This window comes from Anas platyrhynchos, chromosome 3 (genome assembly GCF_047663525.1).
Source record: "Anas platyrhynchos isolate ZD024472 breed Pekin duck chromosome 3, IASCAAS_PekinDuck_T2T, whole genome shotgun sequence".
Taxonomy (NCBI): domain Eukaryota; kingdom Metazoa; phylum Chordata; class Aves; order Anseriformes; family Anatidae; genus Anas; species Anas platyrhynchos.
In genome coordinates, this window is record NC_092589.1 from 19,918,026 (window position 1) to 19,942,915 (window position 24,890).

The following is a 24,890-nucleotide window of genomic DNA, read 5'->3' on the forward strand; positions in this document are numbered from 1 at the left end:
GCTTTCAACAGATTTGCTGCCTTATCCAAAAATGTGATCGCTTCTAGGAAGGTTCTTATATCAATGAGGATTATATATCAATCTTTTATTAAATTATAATACAACTTGTAATAAATTTGAATATAATACAAATTACAATCTAGATACAAACACTATAATGATAGATCTATTCTCAAGTATAATACAATACATAAATATAATGGAAATTATAATAACCAAATTATAACTAAGAATGAGTCACACTTCCCCAGAGCTTTCTCCTCACTGATCCTAAAATGGTTTATTGAAGATAATTTACTTCTCCAGATATCCTGATTTTACAAGTCAGAGGTCAGTACCTTACCCAAGGTCAGTGGGAAAGTTTGACATAGCAGCCAGAAGTTACGGCTCCATAGCAAATGCTTCAGTGGTGCCATCATATCTTTACCTCGTATTGCCCACCGAGACTTACATAACGAAGGGCTTAATGATGCAATTTCAGGGGTTGCTCACATTTCATGACCAGCTCTGCTGCAGCTCTCGGTAAAAGCAGCAAGAAGGACGTGGCAAGGAGTGAGTCCAGGCCTCTTTAAACGTGACTTCCAGCAGGCCCTCTATCAGCCTTTAGGTAAGGTTGCTTTTCTCCTCCTGTTTGCTGCTTTCTGAGGAAAGTCTGCTCAGCAGATAGCAGCTTGCTGCTTATTGGACATCAGGGAACACCCCCACCACCACCCCCCCAAAAAAAAAATCTCTTCCAGTTCTGATGTTGACTGCTTTGAAGAACGCAGAGAAAGTTGGCTTCTGTTAAAGCCTTGTACAAAGTGGCCAAGTTCCCAGGCATACGTAGAGAAGAATTGGTCAGACTGTCTCAGCTTCTAAAAAAAAAGTTAGAGAACCAGAGCCTGGAAAGATCTTCAGTCCCTGCAGTTAGAAGGGCTCCAATGCAACAGGATTGGTAGGCAGACAACTAACCTGCAGAAAGAAAAAGTTGATGGATTCTCAATTAAGCTAATATTGGTCTTGTCATCAGGTTGACAAGCACCCAGGCTATTCAGAGAACACTCAGAAAACCTCTTACACTGGACAGGCCCAATCTGTTCCTCTGACCACAACAAAATGTGCACCACCATCCTTCTCCCACATTTGTGTAGCTAATCACAAAGCAAAAACTACTCTGGAAATGCTTCCCTCAGCTATCGAAGCTCTCATAAGCTACCTCCTAAGGGGCTTTACCTCATGTTCATTCATCTTTTATATAGGGCAATTTCTTCAGGGAAGAAGGAATTGTCTTATCTGCCTGATAAATTTATTGATAAATTGGTGTCCCACCAACCTAACACTGTAATGATGACGAATTGAAACAGCTCAAGGAGAAGCCACTGGACAGGTGGCTTGGTTTCAGTAGTTAACTTCTGGGTATTTCAAAACTTTGGCACGTTTCAGTGACACTGTTTGTATCTCATGTTATTTACAAGGCTTTACGGCCAAGAATGAGAGCAACAGCCTTGTAAAGAAATGAGATCTCTCTGAGTCAGTCAGGGGTAAATTCACATCCAGGATCGTCCCAGGATCCAAACGATGAGCTATTTTTATAACGCTTAGGACTGCTCTGATTCCTGAACTGTGTATTTTCACCCCAAAAACATCAAGGCATTCTTTGCACTTGGCCTTTTCTCTCTTCCCTCACTACAAAGAGAAGGAGACAGGGTTCAATTTCATTTTGCCAGTGAGAACTTTAAGCTGATTTAGCGCTGTTGGAAGGAGTCAGTGTAGCAGTTCTTCTGACAAACGTTTTCTGTCCAAGAAGATGCAGTGCAGGGAACGAAACAGGTATTTCACGACCTCCCGCCCCCATTTTCTTCCTGGAGCTGTCAGCTAACAGCCTCGCTCTGCATAGCTGGAGGAGGCAGGGAAAACCAGTGGGGCTGCTGGAAGGCTGAGCCCTCCTGCCAGCAGGAAGTGGGCAGGAGCTGCTGCGAGGTTACACAGCCTGGCTTTTGACAGAGCCTTTGTGGCTAGTGCTGCATGGCTCCAGGGAAGTGACTATACACCGCTGACCTCTACTAGGAAGCCGTGGCAGGCCCACTAATGCTGGGATTATCTTTAATAATTGTTTGGAGAGTAAGTAGCAAGGCTACTTTTCAGGCATTTCACAGAGCAGATTTTCAGGGACGTGAGGCAGATCACAGCCTCTTTGTCTTGCACCAGGGCATGCCCCTGCCCTCCACCACACACACAAAGTCTCACTGGGTCAGATAACATGATTTCTGTTCCACTGGGAGAGAAGACCTGTTGCAAAAATGTTTTCTCAAAGTGGAAATTTGTATAGAGGTACGTGGATTTTTTTTTTCTTTACATTATGAAAGAAAAGAGAAGTGTTACTCTCTAGATGGGGTGCTAACAAGTCACGACAAACCACAGCTGCAAACATGTTTATCGCTGACAGAGGACTGCTGGAAAAAGGTGTTTGGCACACCACTCTTACCACCACGCTACGTGTGGCTGTGGTTTGTGCCACACAAACTCACCCTTCCCTCCAAATTTTTCCACACGGGCACAGAATGGGTTCTTGGTACTTTGGAAAGCTGGAGGCGAGCCCAGGGGAGCAGAGCATGCTGAGAGAAGGACAGAGTCAGGTGGACAGGCTGCAGATAGAAGCACTAAATGGAAGAAAGCGATACTAGTCCTTGTCTTTGGATAGGTTTTGGGACAGTGCACCTGGCCCCTGTCACCTTAGCAATTAATCACAGTCACAGAAGAGCCCAGGTTGGAAGGAACCTCAGAAGATTATCGGGTCCAACCTTTTCTTAGAAAAGGGAACCTAGATGAGATTCACCCTATCCAACCCCATCTTGACAATCTCCAGTGATGGGGACCCTACCACGTCTCCCTGGGGTGGTTGTTTGTTGTTCTCTGTATAAAGAATTTCTTTCCTTTATCAAGACAAAACCTCTCCAGCAAAGTAAAATGTTCACAATATTGTTTATATTCTGCACAACAATGCTTCACAGGTATCAAGCAAAGCCCTTTTGGGTGAGATGAAGCTGAGGAGAGTATAGCAGCTGATGAGCAGCTATGTGCCTCAAGAACACCATATTACCATTTCTCCCATGTTTTGGGAAACTTGGTTAAACATTACTCAGCCTGTAGTTCTTTATTGATTTGCTAGACAGATCAGTTATTTCTGCTCCTTGTAAATGGCCTTTGCTTGTATAGGTTGGTGAGTGCTTTGCCCTCTCCTTCTGCCACCTGACTGATTACATGTACCTCACTCAGTCCTGCAGAAGTGTGGAAGGGAGTGACCATGAAGAGATGCCTCTGAGAAACAGCCACGGACAGGCTCAGAGCTCAACCACCCAGATGTCTGCTGGTAAATCTACCCAGCAGGCTGTGAGCAATCCAGGAGATTCCTAGAGGACATTGAGGAAAAGTTCCTGGTCCAGGTGTTAGGCAAACCAACCAGAGGAGAAGCGTTACTGGTGCTCACCAGTGTGGAAGAGCTCATCAAGGAGGTGAAGACTGGAGGCAGCCTGGGCTGCAGTGACCATCCCTAGTTGAGGCCCTCATTAGGCCGTACCTGGAGCTCTGAGTCCAAGTCCGCCAGCACTAGAAGGCTGTTGGAGCAGGTCCAGAGGAGGGCCACGAAGTTGATCAGAGGGCTGGAGCACCTCTCCTGCAAAGAAAGGCTGAGGGAGCTGGGAATGTTTAAACCTACAGAAGAGAAGGCTCCGGGGTGATCTCGCTGTGACTTTCCAGCACTTGAAGGGGGCTTATAAAAAAGATGGAGAGCAACTCTTTGCTCAATCCAATAGTGACAGGATGAGGAGGAATGGTTTTAAACTAAAAGAGGGGAGACTGAGATTAGAGGTTAGGAGGAAATTCTTCACTCAGAGGGTGGTGAGGCACTGGAACAGGTTGTGGATGCCCTATCCCTGGAGGTGTTCAAGGCCAGGTTAGATGAGGCCATGGGCAACCTGATCTAGTGGGTGGCATCCCCACCTGTGGGGCTGGAACTAGATGGTCTTTAAGGTCCCTTCCAACCTGAGCCATTCTGTGATTGTTTCTATAATTGAAAACATGGAAAACAGTGATGTGAAAGAATGCTGGCCTAGTGCTTTTCCTCCTCTGCCTCCTCCTGATTCTTCAGGCCCTGCAAAGCAGTTAGGGAGTACCAGGCTTCACACACCATTTATTTCTGCAAAGACCTAACCTTGAGCTGGCCTTGGGAGCTGCCACTCTGTTCAGCCTGTATTTGACAGGACTCAAAACAGTTTCCAGTTCTGGAAAACTCCCCCTCCTACTCCTTGGCCCCAAACCAGGTTTCTATATCAAGGAGCTTAGCTAGTTCCACTTCATAGTCTTTATATCTATTAAATACTGAGTGATAAATAATACTGAGCACTGACACATCCAAATTGTGCTCTTGGGCACCTGTCAAACAAATGCATTGCATGAAGGAGGAAATAAACAGTTCAATATTCACTTAACTCCTTGAGGGCCCAGGGCAAATGCCTGGAAGCTAGTGGGAAAAGATGGATTAATGAAAACCTGTAGCAACAGGAAGATGTAAAGGGAAGAAGGGTGACTTGTTATTCATGTTTGATGCCCTGATTTTTCCTACATAACCAAGCTTAAACCCAGCATTTACACTCCTACTCTCACTGTGTTTCCCACTTGTGAAGTTGGAACAGCTCACACCACTTCATCTTTCCTGATAAGGTGAAGGGAGAGCAAGCAAGGATAAATTTAACTAGGGACGCTGTGGTGTGCTAGGAGACATGAATACTATGGGATGGGAAGATACTATCTGTCCAGGCTGCCTTCTTATAATGCAACTGACTTCAAGAAAATTAGATCGCTACTGGTGACAAAAAGACAAGACCTAACTAGATCCTGCATCCCCCAATGCAGAGAGCTGGAATGATGCTTGCTCTTCTCTAAGGTAAGCAGGACCTGCTGGGACAAAACAGGAGACTGCAAGTGACAGAAGACATGACAAATCACTAAGTATAATTACTCCTTTGCTTCTTGAAGATGCTCAGAAAAAAAATTAACAGTTCCTGGAGAAGCATCTGACTTACACTTGAGATTTGTAGAACTCAAACTAGGGCTGAATTCTTTAGAGGAAAAAAAAAAAAAACAAAAACAAGGAAGGACACAAACAAAATGCAGTGTTGTAACAGCAGCATCTCACAGCTACAGAGTTGAACATGGCAGGACACTGAAACCATCTGGTTTTAAATGGATTCTTGTGCAGTTGAGCTCACGCTCATTCAAGACCTCTCCCCTGCTGTGCCAAAACTGCAGCTATGCTGGGACATGGGGTGCCTGCTAAAAAACCTTGCCATAAGGGAGACTGCAGAACCTTCAGCCTCAATGAAAAACAAGGCACAAACAGAAGAGTGCTTTAAAATGGCTGGTAATTCTCCATATAGACTTACTGCCCTCCTATGGCTGCCAGAGAGCTGTACTGCAGACACAGAGACCAGGGACTGACGGAAACAGGCAACAAAAATAATTATATATTCAAATAATAATAAAAAAAATAAGGGGAAACTCACATGAACTGGTTAACTGAAGTGCCTAGGAAGGCAAAAACAAAGCAAAGCAATGTATTGGTTTGGGAGTATGAGGGAGACCACCATATATTTTGTTTGACAAGGACAGTGAGCCTTGAACTATTCTTCACTAGGGTTCAGACAGCAATTGTCAGTAAGCCAAAGAGAGATGGCCTAACAATCTGATGGCCCCGTGGAGATTTCATTAGCGACTGGTGCAGAGAAGGTGTAGACTAACAGACCACTGCTCTTTTTCCTGACTGGGGTAGGAGCGTGTTGTGACCTTGCTGTACCCACTAACCCTTGCTGACCCAGTTTCAGCAATTTTTATACACTGCTTTTGCTGAGACACCTCACATTGTGATACATCCTTCTCTCTCTGTGAACCAGAGGGAGATGATCTTTCTAGCACAGACTGGCTTCTCACTGAGGTAATTTCTGAAGTTAGGTTTTGCAAATGAGACCGAGTATCTGATGAGCGTTGCTGTGGGAGCACAGCATGATTCTGAAAGGTGTCTTACTTCTTGTAGTTTCTTTATGACTGCACTGCTTCTTGTGCATTGTTTTTGATGCACTGTAGACACCTTCAACTAAACAACCCCACAATAACAACTGAAACCAAAAGCAACAACAAAGCAGCAAGAGGAAACAACAATTAAGCACAAGCAGAAGCTACATGGTCAGAAGGTGACAACAGCAAATTGATTACATTGCACAGGCTTTTAACAGAGACGCTACAAGCTGGAAGAAGGCTGCGTATCTCCCAGCAATGATAAGCTTAGGTTTGCATTAGGCAGGCTTACCACTGCATTTTTGTTCCTTGACATAACCTCAATCTTACATGTTAGGGACTGTTGCTATGCCCAAGCCACTTTTCAGACTAGATGCAATGAAACACTCATTTTAGACTGGAGAGGAGATGTGACAGGGATCACGTAGAAAAATGCCAACACATGGCACCTCCCACAGGGCTTTGAGCTACTGAGTGACGAGGTGGGTGTCATCCTAAGCCTACCTGACCTGACAGCTGTACTTTTTCAGAGCCATATCGAGTATTTAGGATTTCTCCAAGGTCAAAGAGATTGCAGGTTAGCAGAGCATGCAGCAAGGTGAAAGCAATGACTGAACAGAACAGACAAACAACTTTGCTATGCACACACACGCACGCGCAGAATCAAGTTGTCAAGTTGCGAGATCACTGTGCCAATTTCTTGTGTAGCAGCCACTAAGCTCCTGTTCCTCCTTTCTGAAGGGTGCAAGTAAATTCTGTGCCATGCTGTGCAATGTTAGTATCACAAATAAAACTTCACTTTCATACACAAATGAAAATGACCAATGAGATGAGAAGTCACTCAATATTATTTTAAAACTCATGTGTGTATACACACATTCACACGCACAAGGTGCATCAAGGTGAATATATATACACATTAGTAGTAAATACATAAGTTTTTTTACACAATTCAACCACTCCAGTTTTTATACAATATACTCCTACCACTTACCAGGACAACATATTTTGTTGCACTGACAATACACTGCTCAGTTACCTCATGAAGTTTTTTTTTTTTTTTATAAGTTATGCAGAATTTGATCAGTAAGAGGCCAATCCTTTGGCAAACAAATCTACAAAAAACTCAAGGATCTTTAATAATCCTTCAGTAATTAAAAGATCCCTCCCCGCCCCCATTCCCTTCACATATCAACTCTATGTGCATAAAAATAAATCATTTTAAACAATATGCTACAACCCTGTTAAGCTAAGCAGGACATTTCTTCTAGTACATATAAATATTTAACATCCTCTCTAAACCATGCAGTCTAAAAAATAAAATCATGATTGCAAGTGATTGTACTATGATTTGGCAACATAAAGAACACAACTTTCCCATAACCCTTAAAAAAAACAGCAGATAGCTCTAGTAGTTCACATTTTTAAAAAAATACCTATCAGTAATAATTAACTCTGCCTACAGTTTAAGTCCAAACATTACAAATTTAATAAGAAAACTAAAAGAGCAAAAATTACTTGTCCAAACAGAGACACCTACAATTCATAAAAACTTTTTTTTTAATTTGTTTGAGGCACCTACATGAAGTCCTTGTTAAATATCAAAGTAGTGGTTTTTCCAATAGACTTGTTCAAGCTAATCTATCTTAAAAAGGCATAGTTCAAAGTGTTATCTAAAAAGTAGCTTCAGACATGAAGTTCTCCATCTCCCAATGACACTGCATTGTTCACAAAACACTATGTAATGTTGTATTTTGAAACACTGATACTGATCAGCTGTCTAAGAAAACAGAGCTAGTTTGTCTATTATACACACCTTAGAAGAAAAAAAAAATACAAAGTTTGTCTACTTCTAAGAAACTGACATAAAAAGAAATGAAACACCTTTAAAATGTGTAAGAGAAGTGTGATTAAATACATCTGACAGCAAGGTCAAGTCAGATTTTTTGTTTGTTTTTACTGACAAGTGTGATTTTTTTTGTTGTTATGAAGTCACTTAATGCTGTGTAAATATTCCCAGCATTAATGATGCCTTCTGGAATGTAACAGCAGATTAAAGTTTGCTCCCCCATATTTTGATACAAATTATGACAATATTTTCAAAAGAGTTCCTTTTACATTAAATAACTATTTTAAAATTCGTAGTAAAAACTCTTCAAACAATAGTACCAAAAATTAAGTAAGCCAATCCTCAATCAGTGTAAGAGGACCTCTTCATAAACAGAAGGTAAATTCTCCTCTGGAGCAGTTATAGCAATGCACAGAAATGAGACCAAGCTTACACATGAGAAGTTACAGGTCAACCGATTTACTGGAGTTGTGCAGTAATTTCCACCTTATGGCTACTTGGGGATTGTTGTATGGATCCAGGAAAAGATTTTTGAGAAGCTGAAAGTGCTGTGAGGAGACAGTGCTGTCTTCCCATGGCGAGGATCTGATCCGCTAGAACAGTCAACCCTGCCTTCAGCTGCTAGCTGCAGCGGTGGATGCACTCAGGAACAAGCCTGATGTTCAGATGTCCTACCAGTGACATGCTGCCTAGATCCACCATGGCTACGTCTTACTAGGATCAGAATAAACAGACATTAGGAGCAATTTCAATAGAAATTGTACAAACAGAGGCCAGCTTATGTAGTTCAGCCTTAGGCATCTGCCTAATGCTCACAACTAGGTGTAGCAGTACTCTGTTCTCTGCATACTGACTGCTCTGCTTTTCTAATTGCAAGTACGACTGACTTTCATTTCATGTTTGCACAACACTTCAAAAGTGAGAAGTGTTAACAATTTTAGAGTACAGTTAAACTTGTCTGCAATTCCGTGGCTAAAATGCCTGAGTTTCTGGAAGCACAGATCAGACTCTTCATCCCTCCAGCGCCCCACACTACATACAGGCTTCCTTGCTCACAGGAGCCTGCATGCACATTAAAGAACAAACAAGTTATTTAACTCTGACCTCAGCAGTGAGCTAGGCTTTTCACTGGAGTTCAAGCATTAGAAGTCCTGTGAAAAATCTCAGCTTAACATGTAACTAGGATTTTAGTATGCATCATGTCACAGTTATTGCCTTCTTTACAAATACATGGCACTAGGTGTAAAATGTTATGACTTATTCCAAACAGTGTACCGTACTTCACAGAAAAGCTTTAAAAAGAATCCTCCAACTCCCTCTTCTTCTAAATATACAGCTGGTGGGAGGCCAGGGTGTCCATGAATGGTCGCACAAGGTTGTCTGTCGAGAAGTAAAAGATCAAGCCAAAGGTGATGGAGATGGGAAGAGCAGGCAATGCTTTCTTAAAAACAGCCAGTAATAAAAGAGTTAAACATAAACCCTGCCAGAGAGAATAAAAAAACAAAGAAATAAAGTAAGAAGCCCAAAAACATAGGTCATCAATAACCTAATATATGAATAATAAGCTCTATACACTATACAGAAATTGAAGCCTGCCCGAGCTACAGTGGAATGAGACATTTTTCCCACACCTTCATCTTTCTCACAAGCTGGCCAGATATTTTCTTCAGCAACCTGAAGCAGAGCTGCTTGCTGAGAAAGTAGTGTAAAACAGCTAATGCTGACATACAACTGACCCTGAGAGGTTAATTTATTTTCAGATTGTTTTATGTTTTGTACTATTCCATTATGTATTTGTTACTGATCCAGCAGATAAGACTATTTACATCCTATTGAACTGCATAGATAAGGAGTTTCATTGGAGGGCTCTAATACACAGTGGCATGTACTTCTTATACCCGCACAGGTTTCAAGGTCTCTTGGGGAAAAAAAGAACAAAAAAATATCCCACTGCTGTGCTTTTGACTAGATTGCTTATTTCGCTAGGTGAATTCTGTTCTTTATCTTGACAGCAGGCCAAGATCCATCTTTTGGAACATGTCAAAGTGTTTGTAGGTTTTGGATATACAGTACAACTATGTATATTTAAGTATGGATTAATTCTCTTATCTGAGCCCTTTTTTCTCCCTCCACGATGAGGGAACATCTGAGACAGTGCTCACACTGGGCTCCAAAAAACATCTATTAGCTACAGATCAGCAGTCAGGATCTTTTTAAAATCAGTATTTCTAGACTGCAAGGTTGATCCAGCTGAGCCTGTGGCTGTGCTCTTTACACGACTCATGGACAGTATCTGGCCTACACCTACTCCATAGTTTACATATACATTTAGAGATGTGCTCACTGCAAAGAAACTGCAGAGACCATTTTGGGAAACAGAAAGTTACATATCAACAGAAATATAAAACTGCAAAATGAAGCCAGAACGAATTTAACAGCACTGTAAAAGACAGAATGGGTTATATGGTCTGATGGACAGAAAAGAGAACTTTCCCCACAAAGGGACCCTGTGAATGGCCACCAGTCACCAGAATATGGAGCTAAGTGATCCTATAGGTGTCTCTGACCTGTGAAGTAGGAAAGGTAATCACACTTTTAAAATGCGATAATTTCTAGTTCTTGTGCTTTCTAATCCATGGTTTTCAAAAGTGATAGTCACTGTAAGTCTCTCCCCTTGGGATCCAAGCAGAGAAATGGAAGCCCAAGAATGACATTGCAATTCCTTTTACCTTCTAAAACTCCTGCCATTGCTCTCCTGGTTCATTTTCAGTGAAGATACTGGTGTAAACAGCTAGTTCTTAGTAAGAACCCTACCTTATTACCTTAAACAGGTACAGTATGCTAGTCACCTGCTTTTACTGATAATTTTCATGGATTTTTAAGTTTCTTTCCATTCCGTTTTCCCAGCTCAAACCCAAGAATGAAATAGGCCTTCATCCCCCTATGTCACAGTTCTCCTTAGCAAAAGGGAGTTCGCCTTTTTGACTATGCTTGCTAATCATGTGGAGGTCATGTCCTTATAGGCCAAGCACCATGCTAGAAAATCCACTGGTGCTCTCACCCAAATACCCAGGATGTTACCTGCAGTGATGTAGCAGTGCTCAGCTGTTGGTAATTCTGGCAACACTGCTGAGCTAAACAAGACTGTAAGGTGTAAGAATTTGGTTACTTACTATAAGAATGGCTACAAAGCAGGCTAGTGTAGTATTCCAGTCTCCGCTAGGTGTGGCAGCCGCTTTCCCAACAAGAACACTGTAAAATATGAAGTCTCCAAGGCCCAGCTTCACACCCCCTGTGAGAAGTAGAAGAGAAAAAAATGAAAATAGGTGTTACTTCTCCAGTTTTGCTTCCTCCTGAACATTTTTTTTTCCTGAGGACCAGCTGAAGGTTGCTAGTCCTGGCTACCCACCAACCCGGACCCTTAGCATCCTGCACTGAGGTAACAGGGATTACCTCCACAGCTTACTGAGGGGGTCAGGACTTCCAGACACCCTCTTCTGCAGTTATTTTTACTCAACTTCATTCTCTGAGGTGCTTCCCTGTGCTGCCTTACAGCTGTCACAGCTGAAGGACAGAAGAGGAGTGGGATGCAAGGGGAAGAAGGAACTGCTTAAGTTGTCTACGTAGCCAAGGTATATCACTGGAGCTACAATCCCAGAACAGATACTGCACCAGTAAGAAGTAATACACAGTCCGAGTCAAAACCTTTGTTGCCCAACAAGTCACAACTTTTCAAATAAACTGATTAGAGTCAACTGAGTTTGCATGTTAACCACTATGAGTAAAAATGTCAGGCTCTAACCCTGACTGCACTGATAACAAGGTATGAAGCTTCCCTTACTTTCCTCCTCCTCCGGTTCCTCTAAAGAAGTGATGGGGTGGCTTGGAACAGGACTCCTCGTCTCCAAAATCTGAGAGTCTGAGTGTGAAGGGCTACTGTGGTTCTCTCTCTCATCTTCCGCTTGATTCCACAAAAATAGGCCAAGAAAAGAGGAAAAAAAAAAAAGAAACAAGAGGTAACTGCATTTATATCTTGCTTTGATACACACAATCTCCACTCTTATGAAGCTTCTCAGGAATAGATAAGCCCTTTGTCTTGGAGTCAGGACCAACTCAAGCACAGGCATTTGCAGAAAACATGTTATTATTTGAAACCATTGAGGAGGCTACACGTTCACAGCTTGTTTGGCAACTACCCAGCGGCTTCAACAAGTGAGTAAACGGAGTAGAAGCACAGAACTAAGCATTGCTCTGCCAGTTATTAAAAGCAAAGAGAGTCTTCACCTCGGTTTTCAATCCCTGAATCAAGCTGGTGGGCACGCTGGTATCCACAGCCTCTACAGGCTAGAGTGAGAAGTGAAACCAAGTAAAATTAATACATACGGTTTTGTCTTTAAGGTGGAGGTGTCAGGTGTTCCCTAGCTGGTAGTATTACCAAAATGGATGACTAGGAAGACTGCCATTTATGAAAAAAAAAAAAAAAAAAAATCTGTTCTGAATCACATTGATGTTGGTGTTGGGTGTTCACACAACAGAAATTTCTTTTTTTGGGTTCTATTAAACATATTTAACAACAGTCCTTTCATTTTTTCCATTTTCAATCAACAGTGCTTTTGGAAGCAGCTGGTAAATGACACATTACTCTATTTGACAGTTCCTATTTTTTAGAAGTATTTATACAAACTTGCCAGTTTTTGGCAATCTGACAGGACACTGCTGCTGCAGATGTCAACAGACTGTGATCTGGGACACACAGAGCTTCCAGAGGGGCATTCGGTAGAACCCAAGGTGCCATTTGCTCCTGCTTTGTGCTTGATTTCAAAGCAGGACTGTGACTGTCATTCGTTAGTATGTCAGCTATTTTATCTTGAAAATAAGCAAATGCAACAGGACCAGATGGAAAATACTTCTAATGCCACAAATCAGACTTTACTCAATCACCTTCAAAAGTGCTGTTTAACTTGCATTTCAAGAAGATAAAAACAATGGCACACAAACTACCACAGGATCTGATAGAATGTAAACCTGGAACACATCAGCTCCTGCTGGGTAACTGCCCAAACATAAGCTTTACCCAAGGGTAAATGTAAAGACATCCATTTTCTTTGGCAGGGTAAGCTAAACTGGACTTAGAACTAGCTAAGGGTACGTCTGCTCTGTGGCAGTTGCCTGAGTGCAACTCACTAACAAAAGTTCACCAGCTCACTGGCATTATATTTATGACCTTATGTTGTAATTACCTATCCCCAGCTGCTAAAACTGTAACAACCACCACCCCACTAGCCCAACACCAGCTTTAACTTCAGTATATCTGAAGCTGTGTGTTGGACAACACTTTTCTTTTTTAAATAAAGGCCGCCCGAATACTGGAGCTTCCTACACCATCTTTGCTGCCAGTCCAAACACCAGGTTTCAGAACACCATAAAGTTCTGCAACTGATGTGACAATACTGCAAAAAAACATGCAACCTTTGGGATTCAAGACCTTAACATTGAGACCTGCAGTCTCAAACGTGTATTATTTACACAGGATACTGTAACATGCAAGCAAACCTGCATCCCATGTCTGCTGACTTGGTCCTCTTGCTGCTGTGTCTGGCTTTGCCATTCCAACTGTCCATATCATAGCAGCTAGAAAAAAGAGAGCAAGAAATCAGACACAAAACATCGGTCACTGTAGCTCAGAGTTCCTAAGTATTTAGCTATCCCTACAAATATAAACCCTTCCCCTGTTAATGCTACAACACTGATTCTCAGTCCGTTTCCCTAGTCACTTAGAAGGCAAGGTCAGACAAAAAGGCTGTGCACCTATTCAGTCTTTAAGAAAAGTCTCAGAGCACAAGTCAGTATAGTTTTGTCTGTATCCTGAAGACAGCAAAAATCCCAAATAAGGGTCCTCATCATCTTGTTTTTTTCCTGGTTTCTGGCTCTTCTATTCAAAGGGAACAGTTGCCCAGGAAATGATGGTAGTACAAAACGTAACCAGAGATTAAGGCAGATGGCATACTCCCCCTCTTCTGCTGAAGGTAAAAAACACAAGTGAGAGATTCATTGGAGTTGTCTGAGTGTCTGTTTTCTCCCTGCACTTCTGTTTGTGTTTTTTTTTTTTTTCCCCCTCTTTCTTTTTACTCTTTTTCTCCTGTCAAAATATTGGCTATTTTTGTTTTGGTTCCAAGAACAACTGAAGGATGTTTGCAGGTTTATTCTTGAGATGAATCCCTAATTTACGAAGGGATACAAACCATGCTGAGATACAAACCATGCTGAAGGGGACTCAAATTAGCTTTTTATATAAGAGTACCTCAGTCTCCCTGTTTTTACAGAAGCTAAACTAAACAACAACAAGCCAAGGCAAACACAGTGTCTACTATTCCATTACACACTCAGTCACGGTGATGTTTTTGCATCTAGAGGTAGCCACAGAATGCGGTCTTGCAATGGAAACACTGACGTTCTGCCTAAGAACTTTTTGTTCAGTATTTATTATTTGTTGAATTGCATTCTCCTTTAGTGAAACTGTTGTTTGTTTGTTAAATAAAACATGGGGAAAACTTCATCTAGATTGTTTCAGGCCGGTATAACAGCATGTCCACGTGGAATGGAAGTCAGCTGAAGTCAACAGAAGCTCTACTTGGAACATACAGAAGCATTTATATAACACTAAACACTTGAAAAACTAGATCAGTCAAGTTGTAGGCATCCTCAGCTTGGCACCCAACGTTTGGAAATACTGATTCACCTTACAAGTGATGCAATGGAAGCCACTGAGGTCCAGGAAGCACTTGAGCCCAGGTCCTGGAAACGTTAAGTCACCTGCCTTCCAACTATCCCAGTCTTAAGCATACGAATGCCTTTGTGGATACAGGCACAGGATGTCATCATAGTTAAACAGTCCAGGAAATCCAGGGAAGAGAGGACTGATTTTGTTGTCAGAGCAATACTTGAACAGAGCCACTTGCCAGGAGCAGCCAGACAATGAAAAATAAAGCAAATATCTCACACTGCCATCCATACAATGCACAGAGCAAGAGGAGGCTACAGGAAGAGCAGAGCCTCAAACACTTGAAGTGAGCCTATAAAGCTTATGCAGAAAGAAGATGGGTACTGAGAGGGCATCATCTAGCTACAAAACTTTACAAACACTGCTGTCTACACAAGGCTTATTATGCAGAACAAAGATTTACGTTCGGCTATTCATGGAAAGGTAAATCTACTTTTGAACATTTTAGTTTCACAAGGCAAATCTGCCCACCCCTGTGGCTAATTAGAGTTAATACCATTGTAACTGATAAGGTCTTCTACAAATGGTCTGTTCCAGGACATAAATATGCACCAATCTGAGGGCAAGGAAATAACTAAAATAGCGCTTACTGGTTTGACACAGAAAAAGGTTTCAAGCACATTGTCGTTAAAAACATTCGTATTTTAATCTTACTCACAGGAATATATCAATGCAGGAAAAATGGGCTCATTTCTCTCCTGTGCAGTTTCTACCAGCATTCTCAGTGGCCCCTTAGGGCAGAGAACAGCCATCAGATCTGCAGAGAGAAAAGGAACAGACAATCTTACCTTAAACTGTCATGCATATTTTGCATTCCTGCTCTTTGAAAAGCTATTCCTCCCTCAAAATGACATCTATCGATATTAACCAGATGATTTCCTGAATGGTGACTTCTGCTGCTGTGCAACTGTAGCTGCTAGTCTCTGAAGATGATGCTCATTTAAAATACCATCCCCCAAGGCTTAATGTGACAGTAACAGTTTTCATTGTATTAGTCCTACAAAAGTCCTAAATTTCTTGAGAGCAACACATCATTCATTTGAAACTAGATGACAGGATTACATTAAATTGTTAAATTTAATTAACAGAGAACTGGAGGTACTTTGATTATGTTCCTCAATCCTTTACTATGTATGCTGACTATTTTTCAACCTTTGGTCAAGTTCCTCTTTGCATACTCTCTCTCCTTGTCAGAGCTCACCAAGCTGAATATTACCTTCCAGATACATCATCCTGCAAGTTCTCTTCAAACTTTTAACTGAGATTTTTTTTTTAAAACTATTTTAACTCCAAATAACCTCTCCACAAGCCACGCCTTCAGAGTCACAGCCCAGACTTACCATAGATGGAGATTGCACCTAGAATCACCCATGCCGACCACTCAGGTAGATACTTAATGAAAACCAGTGCCATCAGAGCACTGATCATAATGAGATATGCTTGCTGGAGCTGCAGGGGGCCTTTCCAGTGGATGCAAATCATCCCAACAGCTCCAAAATTCCAGATGACTAGAATGACTGTGGGGTAATCCATGGCCACATTGTATGTCTTCAGTACTTCACTGGAAGACAACAGTGAAATTTAGCTGAGCAATAAAAGCAACCGACATGCAAAGCACCTTGCTAGATCTACTCAAACAAGCAAGCCTCCTGTGACACCAGGAGGAAGCAGGATATAAGCAGATGTCATCTCAAGAGGGGAACCAGCCTGGCAGCCAGTTGTTGCTCTTAGTTCTGTGTTTCCTCTGCAGGACATGGGTGTGCTGTGTGTGGCGAACACTACACTGCCTTAGTCCTGAGGTCAACAGTGATTCCAAGGATCTGAGCAGGCCAGATTTCAAGACAAGATTTAACATAGGCTCACGACTATGCAGCAGTCTTTACCTAAGAAATCATGTGCAAGTTATCCCACCAGAAGCATGATGGGATGCATTTCAATATTAAATAAGAAAAATATAAGCAAGTGTCATTGGAAAGTTGAAAGGTTGTTTCTTTCTCAACTTGGAGCTAAAGGAATGAGTTTGAAGAGACACAGTCTGAGGATAAGGCAAGACAATCCAGAGAACCAACTCAACACTAAGTCCCTTTCGACTTGGTTCTCAGAGGCTAAAGACACACCGAAGGCATGTTTTGGGAACCTCCACCTAGCTAAACTGTCTCTGTGACATCTCTAGAAACAATTGACAACAGATATCCCAGGATGTTGGTAGTTTATACCAGTATCTCCTGAAAGTCACTATCAATGTACCTCTGTACAACAAAGTTCAGCCAGTTCAGTTCATGTTTGTGGTATCACTTCCCCATGATTTTTGTAGAGTAACCACTGTAAAATCAGGCGTTGCCCATTAAAGACCTCATTTTTCATCAAAAAAAAAAAGAAAAAAAAGCTGTCTAATGCTAACACTTTTTATTTTAAAATCTCTGTTCATTGAAAGAGAGACATTCCATTCATTAAGCTGGGGATTTTCTCCAAACAGAAAAAGAGGGTAGTTCTGAACCACTAAGTTAATTGCAACATTTCTACTTACCCAAGATATATGTAGGTGAAGAGGAACAGCAACATCAAAGAGGACAGGATTAGCCAGCCATGGATGAACTATTAAGAGCAAAAAAAGAAAGTGACTGAAGGGGCTGTTCCCCCTGCACAGGCTGCAGTGCTGCATGCACTAATGACAGACCTTCCTATTGTCCAACAGCCTTTCCTTCTTCACTTCTCCTCCGGTTTCCAAAGACCCTCCTTCCCCACAGCTGATGAGGGAAGAGGGACAGCCAGTTGCTCCCAGTTCTCCCAAACTCATTCTATATTCTGTCCTTCTCTTCCACCAGAGCCTCCACAGGCAAGAATGAGACTAGTTCCCACACAGTTTGTCCAAAACTTCAGAAGGCATTCGCCTTAAATGGCACAACTGAGTCCTTGAGTACAAGCTGCAAAACTTTTTGACCATAAGGAGAGGACTCAAACCTGACTAGCACAAATAACAGGCTGTTTCTAACATCCTACCATTAGTGGCAAATGAACAGCAAAGTGCGTTCTGAGGCACACTCTAACACTGCTAGCAAAGGCTTCTCTACAACAAAATTGCTGCCACGACTAAATTGTGGACTAACCTGTGCAGTGCCTGTATTTCTCCCTGACAGACAAGCCTCACTCGAACCTGCTCACAGCAAGCACGCAGCAAACACTCGGGCACGAATGCTTTACCTTGTAGCAGCGGTACTTATACAGAACAACGAGGAACACAGTCATTACAACAATGACGCTGATCATGATGATGGTGTTCAACACCGAGTTCAAGAGACGCTGGCCCACAGACGGGGTGTCCTCGCTGAAGGGAGTGTAGATCCTGCAGTATAAAGCAAAGCCACATCAAGCATGTATATTCTCATTTAACTAGTCACCCCAAGATAAAAACGGATTGGTGCAGGGGGGAAAGAAAGGGAGGAATGAGTTCCAAGGACGGTAAACATCAGGTGTATCCTCTGGAGGGGCTGGGATCCAGTTAGTTATCAGCTACAGGTTAGTGTTGTTTAACCAAAGCGCACTACCACAGAGCAGCTGCGTCTGGCAGAGCTCTAAACAGAAACAGAGCATAAATGGGAAAATAGTGAGAGGACATGGGGGAAAGGTTTTAAACTAATAGAGAGCAGAGAGATTTAGATTAGATGTTAGGAGGAGATTCCTCACTCAGAGGGTGGTGAGGCACTGGCACAAGTTGCCCAGGGAAGCTGTGGATGCCCCATCCCCGGAAGACTTCAAGGCAAGATTGGGTGAAGCTTTGGGCAGCCTGATCTAGTGGAAGGTATCTCTGCTCATGGCAGGGGGGTCAGAACTAGATGATGTTTAAGGTCCCTTTCAACCCAAGCCCTTTTATGATGCTATGATAAATAAGTTTAGCAACTTCTCTTGAGGCCACTAATTTTTATTGTATATCTCTGTACCCTCTCCATGATAACAAGGACGCATCCCAGGTGCTGTCCAGCAAGGGGGGACCCTTTCTTTCTACAATTTTTAAGAGTGTCTTGGGCTTTTTTACCCCTTCTTATCACGCCACCACCCCCTCCATTTTCTTTTCTTTGGTTCCATTCCTCCAGCCACCACGTGAAGTGCTGTTGGAACACTGGGAATGGTCTCGAGCAGGCAGGAAGAGCTGGATGGAATTATGTATCCACACCATGAGTCTTCGGGAACCAAAAATGTCATCAGGAAATGAGACACTCATCCAAATGAACATGTTATTCCCTGATTGCTTCCAGCCAGCGAGTGAACAGACCAGGAGGTAAACCCGGGCCTTTTATACTACAGCATGAAGTGATTTCATTCCTAATGATAGTGTTAATGAATCAGTACAATACAGGTACTGAAAAAATTTACTAAAATAAGCTGTGTTCATCTGTGTAAGACCTTGGTATGCTTACAGAGCCATCTTTAGCCATGTAAAGGCTCTCCCAGCCTGCCAAGGAGGCACGCTGTGTACATAGGTGTATGTGCACAGAGTATATGTGTAATGCCAGGGATCCCACGTACTCAGAGGCTGTTTTGAAGACCCCACTTACAGCTGCCCGTTTTTCTCCGTATAGAAGCGCACTGACTTTATGGTGGCGACGACAACAATCATACAAAGGGTGACAGGCACAAAGAGCATGATTACATGCTTCGCTCCATATTTCAGCGTCAGTTCCTCTTCTTCGTTTTCCAAGGCGCTCCCTCGCGCTCGAACACCCGAGTCAGCCATATCCCCATCAGCAACATTGTTAGGGCTGCGGCTGCTGCCTGCGTGCCTCTTCTGAAAAGAAAAGTTATCACATATATAAGATCCTTTCCTTGCATTCAGAGCTTCATTCCACTATTTCATGAGGCTGCTGAGGCTACCACAGCATAGCAACTTGTTCCTAGTAGGATGGTGCCAACTGAGCAATGCAATTAGAAATTCCCTTACAAATAGGCTGCAGCAGTTTTTAAACCAAACCCACAAATATCTAAGGGCCTCTTCAGTGCATACAGAGAGAGGCTGACACATGCATATGAAGGGTGAGGTGTACAGAACTGGGAGGGAACAAATTTCATCGGAGGTGGCATAAACCTGACCAGATCCCACTCCCAGAGCACTGCGGTGCTTGTTTTACCACAGTGCTTCACTGACAGTAGGACTAGATCCTGTCCCAACATTTGCTGCATTTGACCTGAGCAGACAAAGGGTTTCTGGCAAAGCGAGAAGGCTAAAAAGGATATCCTGCACGAGTTGTATGTGCATCAGGTCCTGATTAAAAGCTTGTATCTTTACCAAAAGGAAGGAAAGGGGAGGAGTATATACGGAGATAAAAAGGGAGGAAAAAGTCACAGTGAAGGAAATGGGAACAGGCAGTGCAGCTGCTGGCCAAGAGAAGTAACACTGGCCAAAGCCAATCCTAAAAGCCTGCCTGCTGGGATGGATTGAGGGGTAACAGGACTACCTTTACCATCATACCCCATTTCTTCAGTGCCCGGAGAGGATGCATACTCACCCTATGTATCTGCGCTTCCCCTGCTTCTGAGGCTTGCAAGCCATCTTGGTAGGAAGGTATTGGAGGGCTCTCTGCAGACATCAGGGATGTTCTCTCGTTACAGGTCTCATCCTCACTGTCTGAGTTGTTCATGAACGTGATCATCGTCACTTTCCTGGGGAGCACTCACTCCAGAGAGGCACAGCCAGGAGCTACTCACGGCTGAGAAAACAAGCAAAGCCAAAGAAAAGAGAAAGAGTGAGTACTGTAGCGCAAACAACCGGGAGTCTGAAGAGGAAGCACAATCTCAGCAGGCTTCATAACTCTATCTCCTTCTGATAGCTGATTTAGCCTGCTGTCACATCAGACACAACAATCTTCAGTTAAAGTATCCTGCAGCCAGGGGGAACAGCAAAATGCAGTGCTGAACCAACTGCACCTAATCCACCGAGTATTTTTTCCCCTCTGCCACAGTTCCTGCCTCTGTGCTTGGCCTCTTCCATGAGCAGTACACCCGGACTTTCACAGAGGAGGTTTCCCAGTGCTTGGTGTTTGTTTTGTATGAGCCAAACAAGGCTTCACCTCGAATGCTGCCTGGCTGCCAGATAGCTAGGAGAGCTCAGCTCTTACGCAACACTCCTACAGGCATCAGCAGGTAGCAGAAGTTTCTTAGTAACCTGGAGCCTCGGCTTTACATAAGCCACTGAGCAGGAGTTACATAGTGCCTTCCGTATTATGGCTGCTGATCATCCAGATGAATTTCATAAGCAGTTCTTCCCTCTGCCCAAGGGCTGTGGGTAAATAAAGGGGAAGAACTTGGCCCTTTAGGTGAGCCGCTACTTCTTCCTCTTATACTGACTTGTGCTTAAAAGCAAACCCACTTGGATGGGCAACAACTTCAAGTATAGAAGTGGAGACTTGACATTTTTGGCCTCTTTCCACCTACCGCTGTGCAGAGAAGTGAAGAAAGCAGTGGCACAACGCAGAAAGGAAAGGAACAGCTCTTCCTTGTAGACACTGGAGACAGGACCTGCACTGTCCTGGATAAAGCTAGTGCAGAACAGCCCTGAAGCCATGATTTCAGGTAGCTCTAAATGGGATTGATAGGAAAATTCCTTTTATCTTTTATTAAGGCAGCTTAAGAAAGCAACTGGAGTAAAGAAGGATAATTCAGGCACCTGATTCTCAGCCACCTACCCATAAGCAAAACCAGACCCCTAATGCATTGTAAAGCTGTAACACCTACGAGAACAACTCTCCTCTGCTGGATTTTACCCACGTATTCCCCCCCCAAAACAAACAAAATAGCTCCCCACACGAGTGTATCTCAGGCAACATAACCAACTCAGGGGAGGAAGCTGAAGCAGCCACATGACTTGGACACAGCCACATACATCTGAATTAAGCATTCATGGTCTGACCAGTGGACTTCTCTGTCTACCAGCCAGCTTGAGAGGCTGGAGTAGACGCTTCAAAGCTCTGTGAGATTCTTGCTTCTCACTAGAAGGACTGAAATTCACTTCAAGAGAAGGAAAGAGGGAGGAGTGGGAGATTCCCCCATCTTTCACAGCATCCTGAATACACTGGTCACCTTCAAAACATTTCAGAAAGCAAACTCAATCTGCCCAAGTGAAACACTTTTCAGACATCTGCTCCTTTCATGCCTTCTCTTCAAGCGTTTTCCTCTAATTCAATTCCTCTTTCAGTGATAAAAATAGTACATTTATAGGAACAAATGCAGGGGCAACCCTCAAGCCAGGCCTATCAGCTTCACAGTAGCTGTGTTGCAGTGAGCTGCCTAACACTTCCCTTTTTGTGTTTTTTTTTTTTTTTTTTCTCCTTACAGAGCCCAAAGTCTCCACTCCCCAGTTGCTCAACACATTCTGAGCACGTGGGGCTCACAGTTTACAGCTGAGAGCCTAGATTCTAGTTCAGTTGTAAGAGTAAAGTTTACTCTTTCAGCGTTTGGGACTAATGTTTAGGTTTTAACAACCGCATAAAAACAAAGACCTTTTTCTCCCAGTATTTCAGCAAAAATTGTGTTGCAGCTTCTATGTGAGCACAGCGATATTGCAGAGGTTTCAGAAGGCACAGCCAATTAGCCTACTTTCACCATCCTAGTTGTACCCACTGGAAGAATTATACAGGTAGCAAAAACACACCAGTAACTTCTAACCCTCATAATTACATGGGAAGAGTCTCCTGTTGTAATATCGCCAGATATTTTCTGTTATTCCCTCTCAAAAAGGATAAAAGCAAAGATGCTACAATGCTTTTCATCTCCAAAGTTGTATTCACAGGTACCTGAAAGTGACCTAAATCTGTGCTACTGCCAATGAGTTGTCCCACCACCCTGTCTCTTGTGCCAGCACCAGGTGCTCATCAGCAACCCAGTTCTTTTGAAGAGACAACAGGTGCTTGCTTGCCATAGCTTTCGCTGAGCCAGGTTTCAGTATGACAGGCTCCCAGGCTGGCTGCCCAAGCAGCCCCAGACCCAGTGCCCAGAGGAGGAAAGAGGAGCACAGGGCCAAGCAGGGCTCTTTGGTGAACGGCTTACAGAGGCAGGAGCCCTATGCCCTACCACCAACCCCAGTGCAGTTTGTCTAACACCACCATTTACCCCTCTGAGTTGCACTAACTGGCACCAAGGCTGTGCTGGCCGCCAGACAGAGCTCTGGTTTACACCGTCACTGATTTCAGGGAGGAAGGACCACACTGGTCACTCACAGCCACACAGTCAGCACAACCTTCTTTCCTGGATATGGTCATTTTTCTGGTCATTTTAAATAGATCAGTGCATACAGACCATGTGTTTCCCTAGACTGAGCTGAAGAGGGGAAAGGACAGATTAGGGAAGCAAAGTAGAGGGCTGAGACAAGCACAATTGCCTTCTGGCTATACCACAAGAGGAGCTTTCAGAAGGATGAAATGCAAGCTGAATTTATATTCACATGACAGAGCATGGTCTACTAAATAAAGCCAATGAAGGACAGAAACACTGGGTGCCAGATAGTCTTCAAATTGACCCAGTAAGCCACAGGACATCAGGCAAGGTTTTCCTCTGTGGATAGATCCAAACTATTAATACACATTAAAAAAATCACAAGATGTTTAAGAACCAAAAGACCAAACTCTCAAAACCACATAGCAGAAATGAAAGGGGACAAAAACTAGGTCAGTAGTTAAGCATTGCTTATAATGGAGCAGCTGAGGTGAGACTACAGCAAACCCTATGTTATAGCAGCCTTGTGAAGCCTACAGGGAAGCAGGAGTTACCATTTCTCTCTTTCCGTATGTGTTTTGTGCAAGAGATCTCTCTCAACTGGGATAAATCCACTCTATCAATTACACTGAAATGGGGCCAATTCAAACGAATATGAGGATCTAGCCCTGGCTTGCTTTTTAATTTCATGCTATAGCATCACTGTGCTGCAACAAAACCAAGTTGTTTGCTATGTTTTTCATCCTTGATAAATATTACCAGTGTAAGGTATAGCACAGAACAGCTGCTGCTGGCTGGCATAATATTTAATAATCCACTTGAGATTTTAAACTCCTCCATATATATTGTTCTCTTTGATAGCAATCAGATGAAGAGAAGCAGTTTTCCTTTGCTACAGTTAGACAGAGAGAAAGCTTTGGGCTGACACCGACGGCCTGATGGTCCCCTAAGTTTCACCTGTAATCACAGCTGCTGGTTAACATACAGGGGAGGAAAACATTTTCAGCAATTCCAAGTGGTAGGATAACAATTAGGAGGAAAAATTTCCAGATTGGTGCCAACAAATAAAGCCAAAACATACACACTAGCATTACTTTCCCACAGAGAGGCACGTCACGCAGCCACGGCGTTACTCTGCTGACAGAGCTGAAACCGGACCCTTCCCCAAGAAGGTCAGAAGAATTATTTCGCCAGCCCTAGGCCCAAACCCGTAGCAGTCAATATGAGTGGATACAGACCTACACACACCAGGGACACCTCAAAGCCTGGGTCCAACCTCACACGGAGGAGCAGCTCCCAGTTCTGGTCCTGCTGGCGGTGCCCCAGGGACACACCGGGGACACCCGGGCTGTCCTCCTGAACCCTGTCCGAGGGCTCAGGGCACCAGGGGCAGTTAATATGGCCCCACCACAAGCTGCCCCAAGGAGACACAGGAGCACCACAGCTCAGCTGGCCTGCAACATGGGGCCAGCTTTGTTGTCCACCTAAACACACGGCCAGCCACCTCTGCGCACTCAGAAAGAGACACAACAGACGCTTTATCACTCCGGGAACAACAAATACAGATCATTTTCCATTTCATATATGCATATATACACATAACCACACACATATCCTTCCTAGGATGACCCAGCACAGCTGCCGGTCCCACACCCCCCGCAGCGGTGCCGCCGAGCCACCCCCAGCCCAGCCCGCCTCAGCTCGCCTCAAGCCCCCGACCCCACAGCCCCGATGCCCACCTGCGCTCGGCCCGGCCCGGCTCGGCTCCCTTCAGCCCGGCTCGGCCCTGCTCGGCCCTGCCCTTCCCTCCATTGGCCCCGCAGCCTTCCGTCCCCACCCCCGGCCGAAGGAAGGGTGGCGCCCGCCATCCCCATTTACCACAGCAGCCGCCACTCGGCCGCTGCCTCCGCCCCTCCGCTGCCTTCGTGCAGGAGGCGAGGGGAGGCGCCGTCCCTTGCCCCAGTGATGTTAGCTGAGCCCGGGGTGTTTTTGAGGCATTTAAATGTGTAT

At 43.7% G+C, this 24,890-nt stretch overlaps 1 protein-coding gene across 4 annotated transcripts; it reads right to left on the reverse strand.

Moving 5' to 3' along the window:
• Positions 1 to 70: 70 nt before the first annotated feature.
• PSEN2 (presenilin 2) lies at positions 71 to 24,779 on the reverse strand. Of its 4 annotated transcripts, none has more exons than XM_038176123.2 (12): positions 24,620 to 24,779; positions 20,180 to 20,380; positions 19,232 to 19,461; positions 17,880 to 18,021; positions 17,206 to 17,273; positions 16,019 to 16,239; positions 15,337 to 15,435; positions 13,451 to 13,528; positions 11,739 to 11,858; positions 11,071 to 11,189; positions 9,178 to 9,277; positions 71 to 951 (listed from the first exon to the last, which is right to left on the reverse strand). In XM_038176123.2, exons 2-11 carry the CDS (start codon positions 20,321 to 20,323, stop codon positions 9,179 to 9,181), a joined length of 1,320 nt encoding a protein of 439 aa, XP_038032051.1. In that variant the 5' UTR covers positions 20,324 to 20,380; positions 24,620 to 24,779; the 3' UTR covers positions 71 to 951; position 9,178. The 4 variants fall into 4 exon arrangements, with proteins under 4 accessions (XP_038032051.1, XP_038032049.1, XP_027309473.1 ...); XM_038176121.2 differs by having other exon boundaries at positions 9,178 to 9,377; XM_027453672.3 differs by lacking the exon at positions 24,620 to 24,779 and adding an exon at positions 21,105 to 21,261 and having other exon boundaries at positions 9,178 to 9,377.
• Between the last annotated feature and the right edge of the window lie 111 nt (positions 24,780 to 24,890).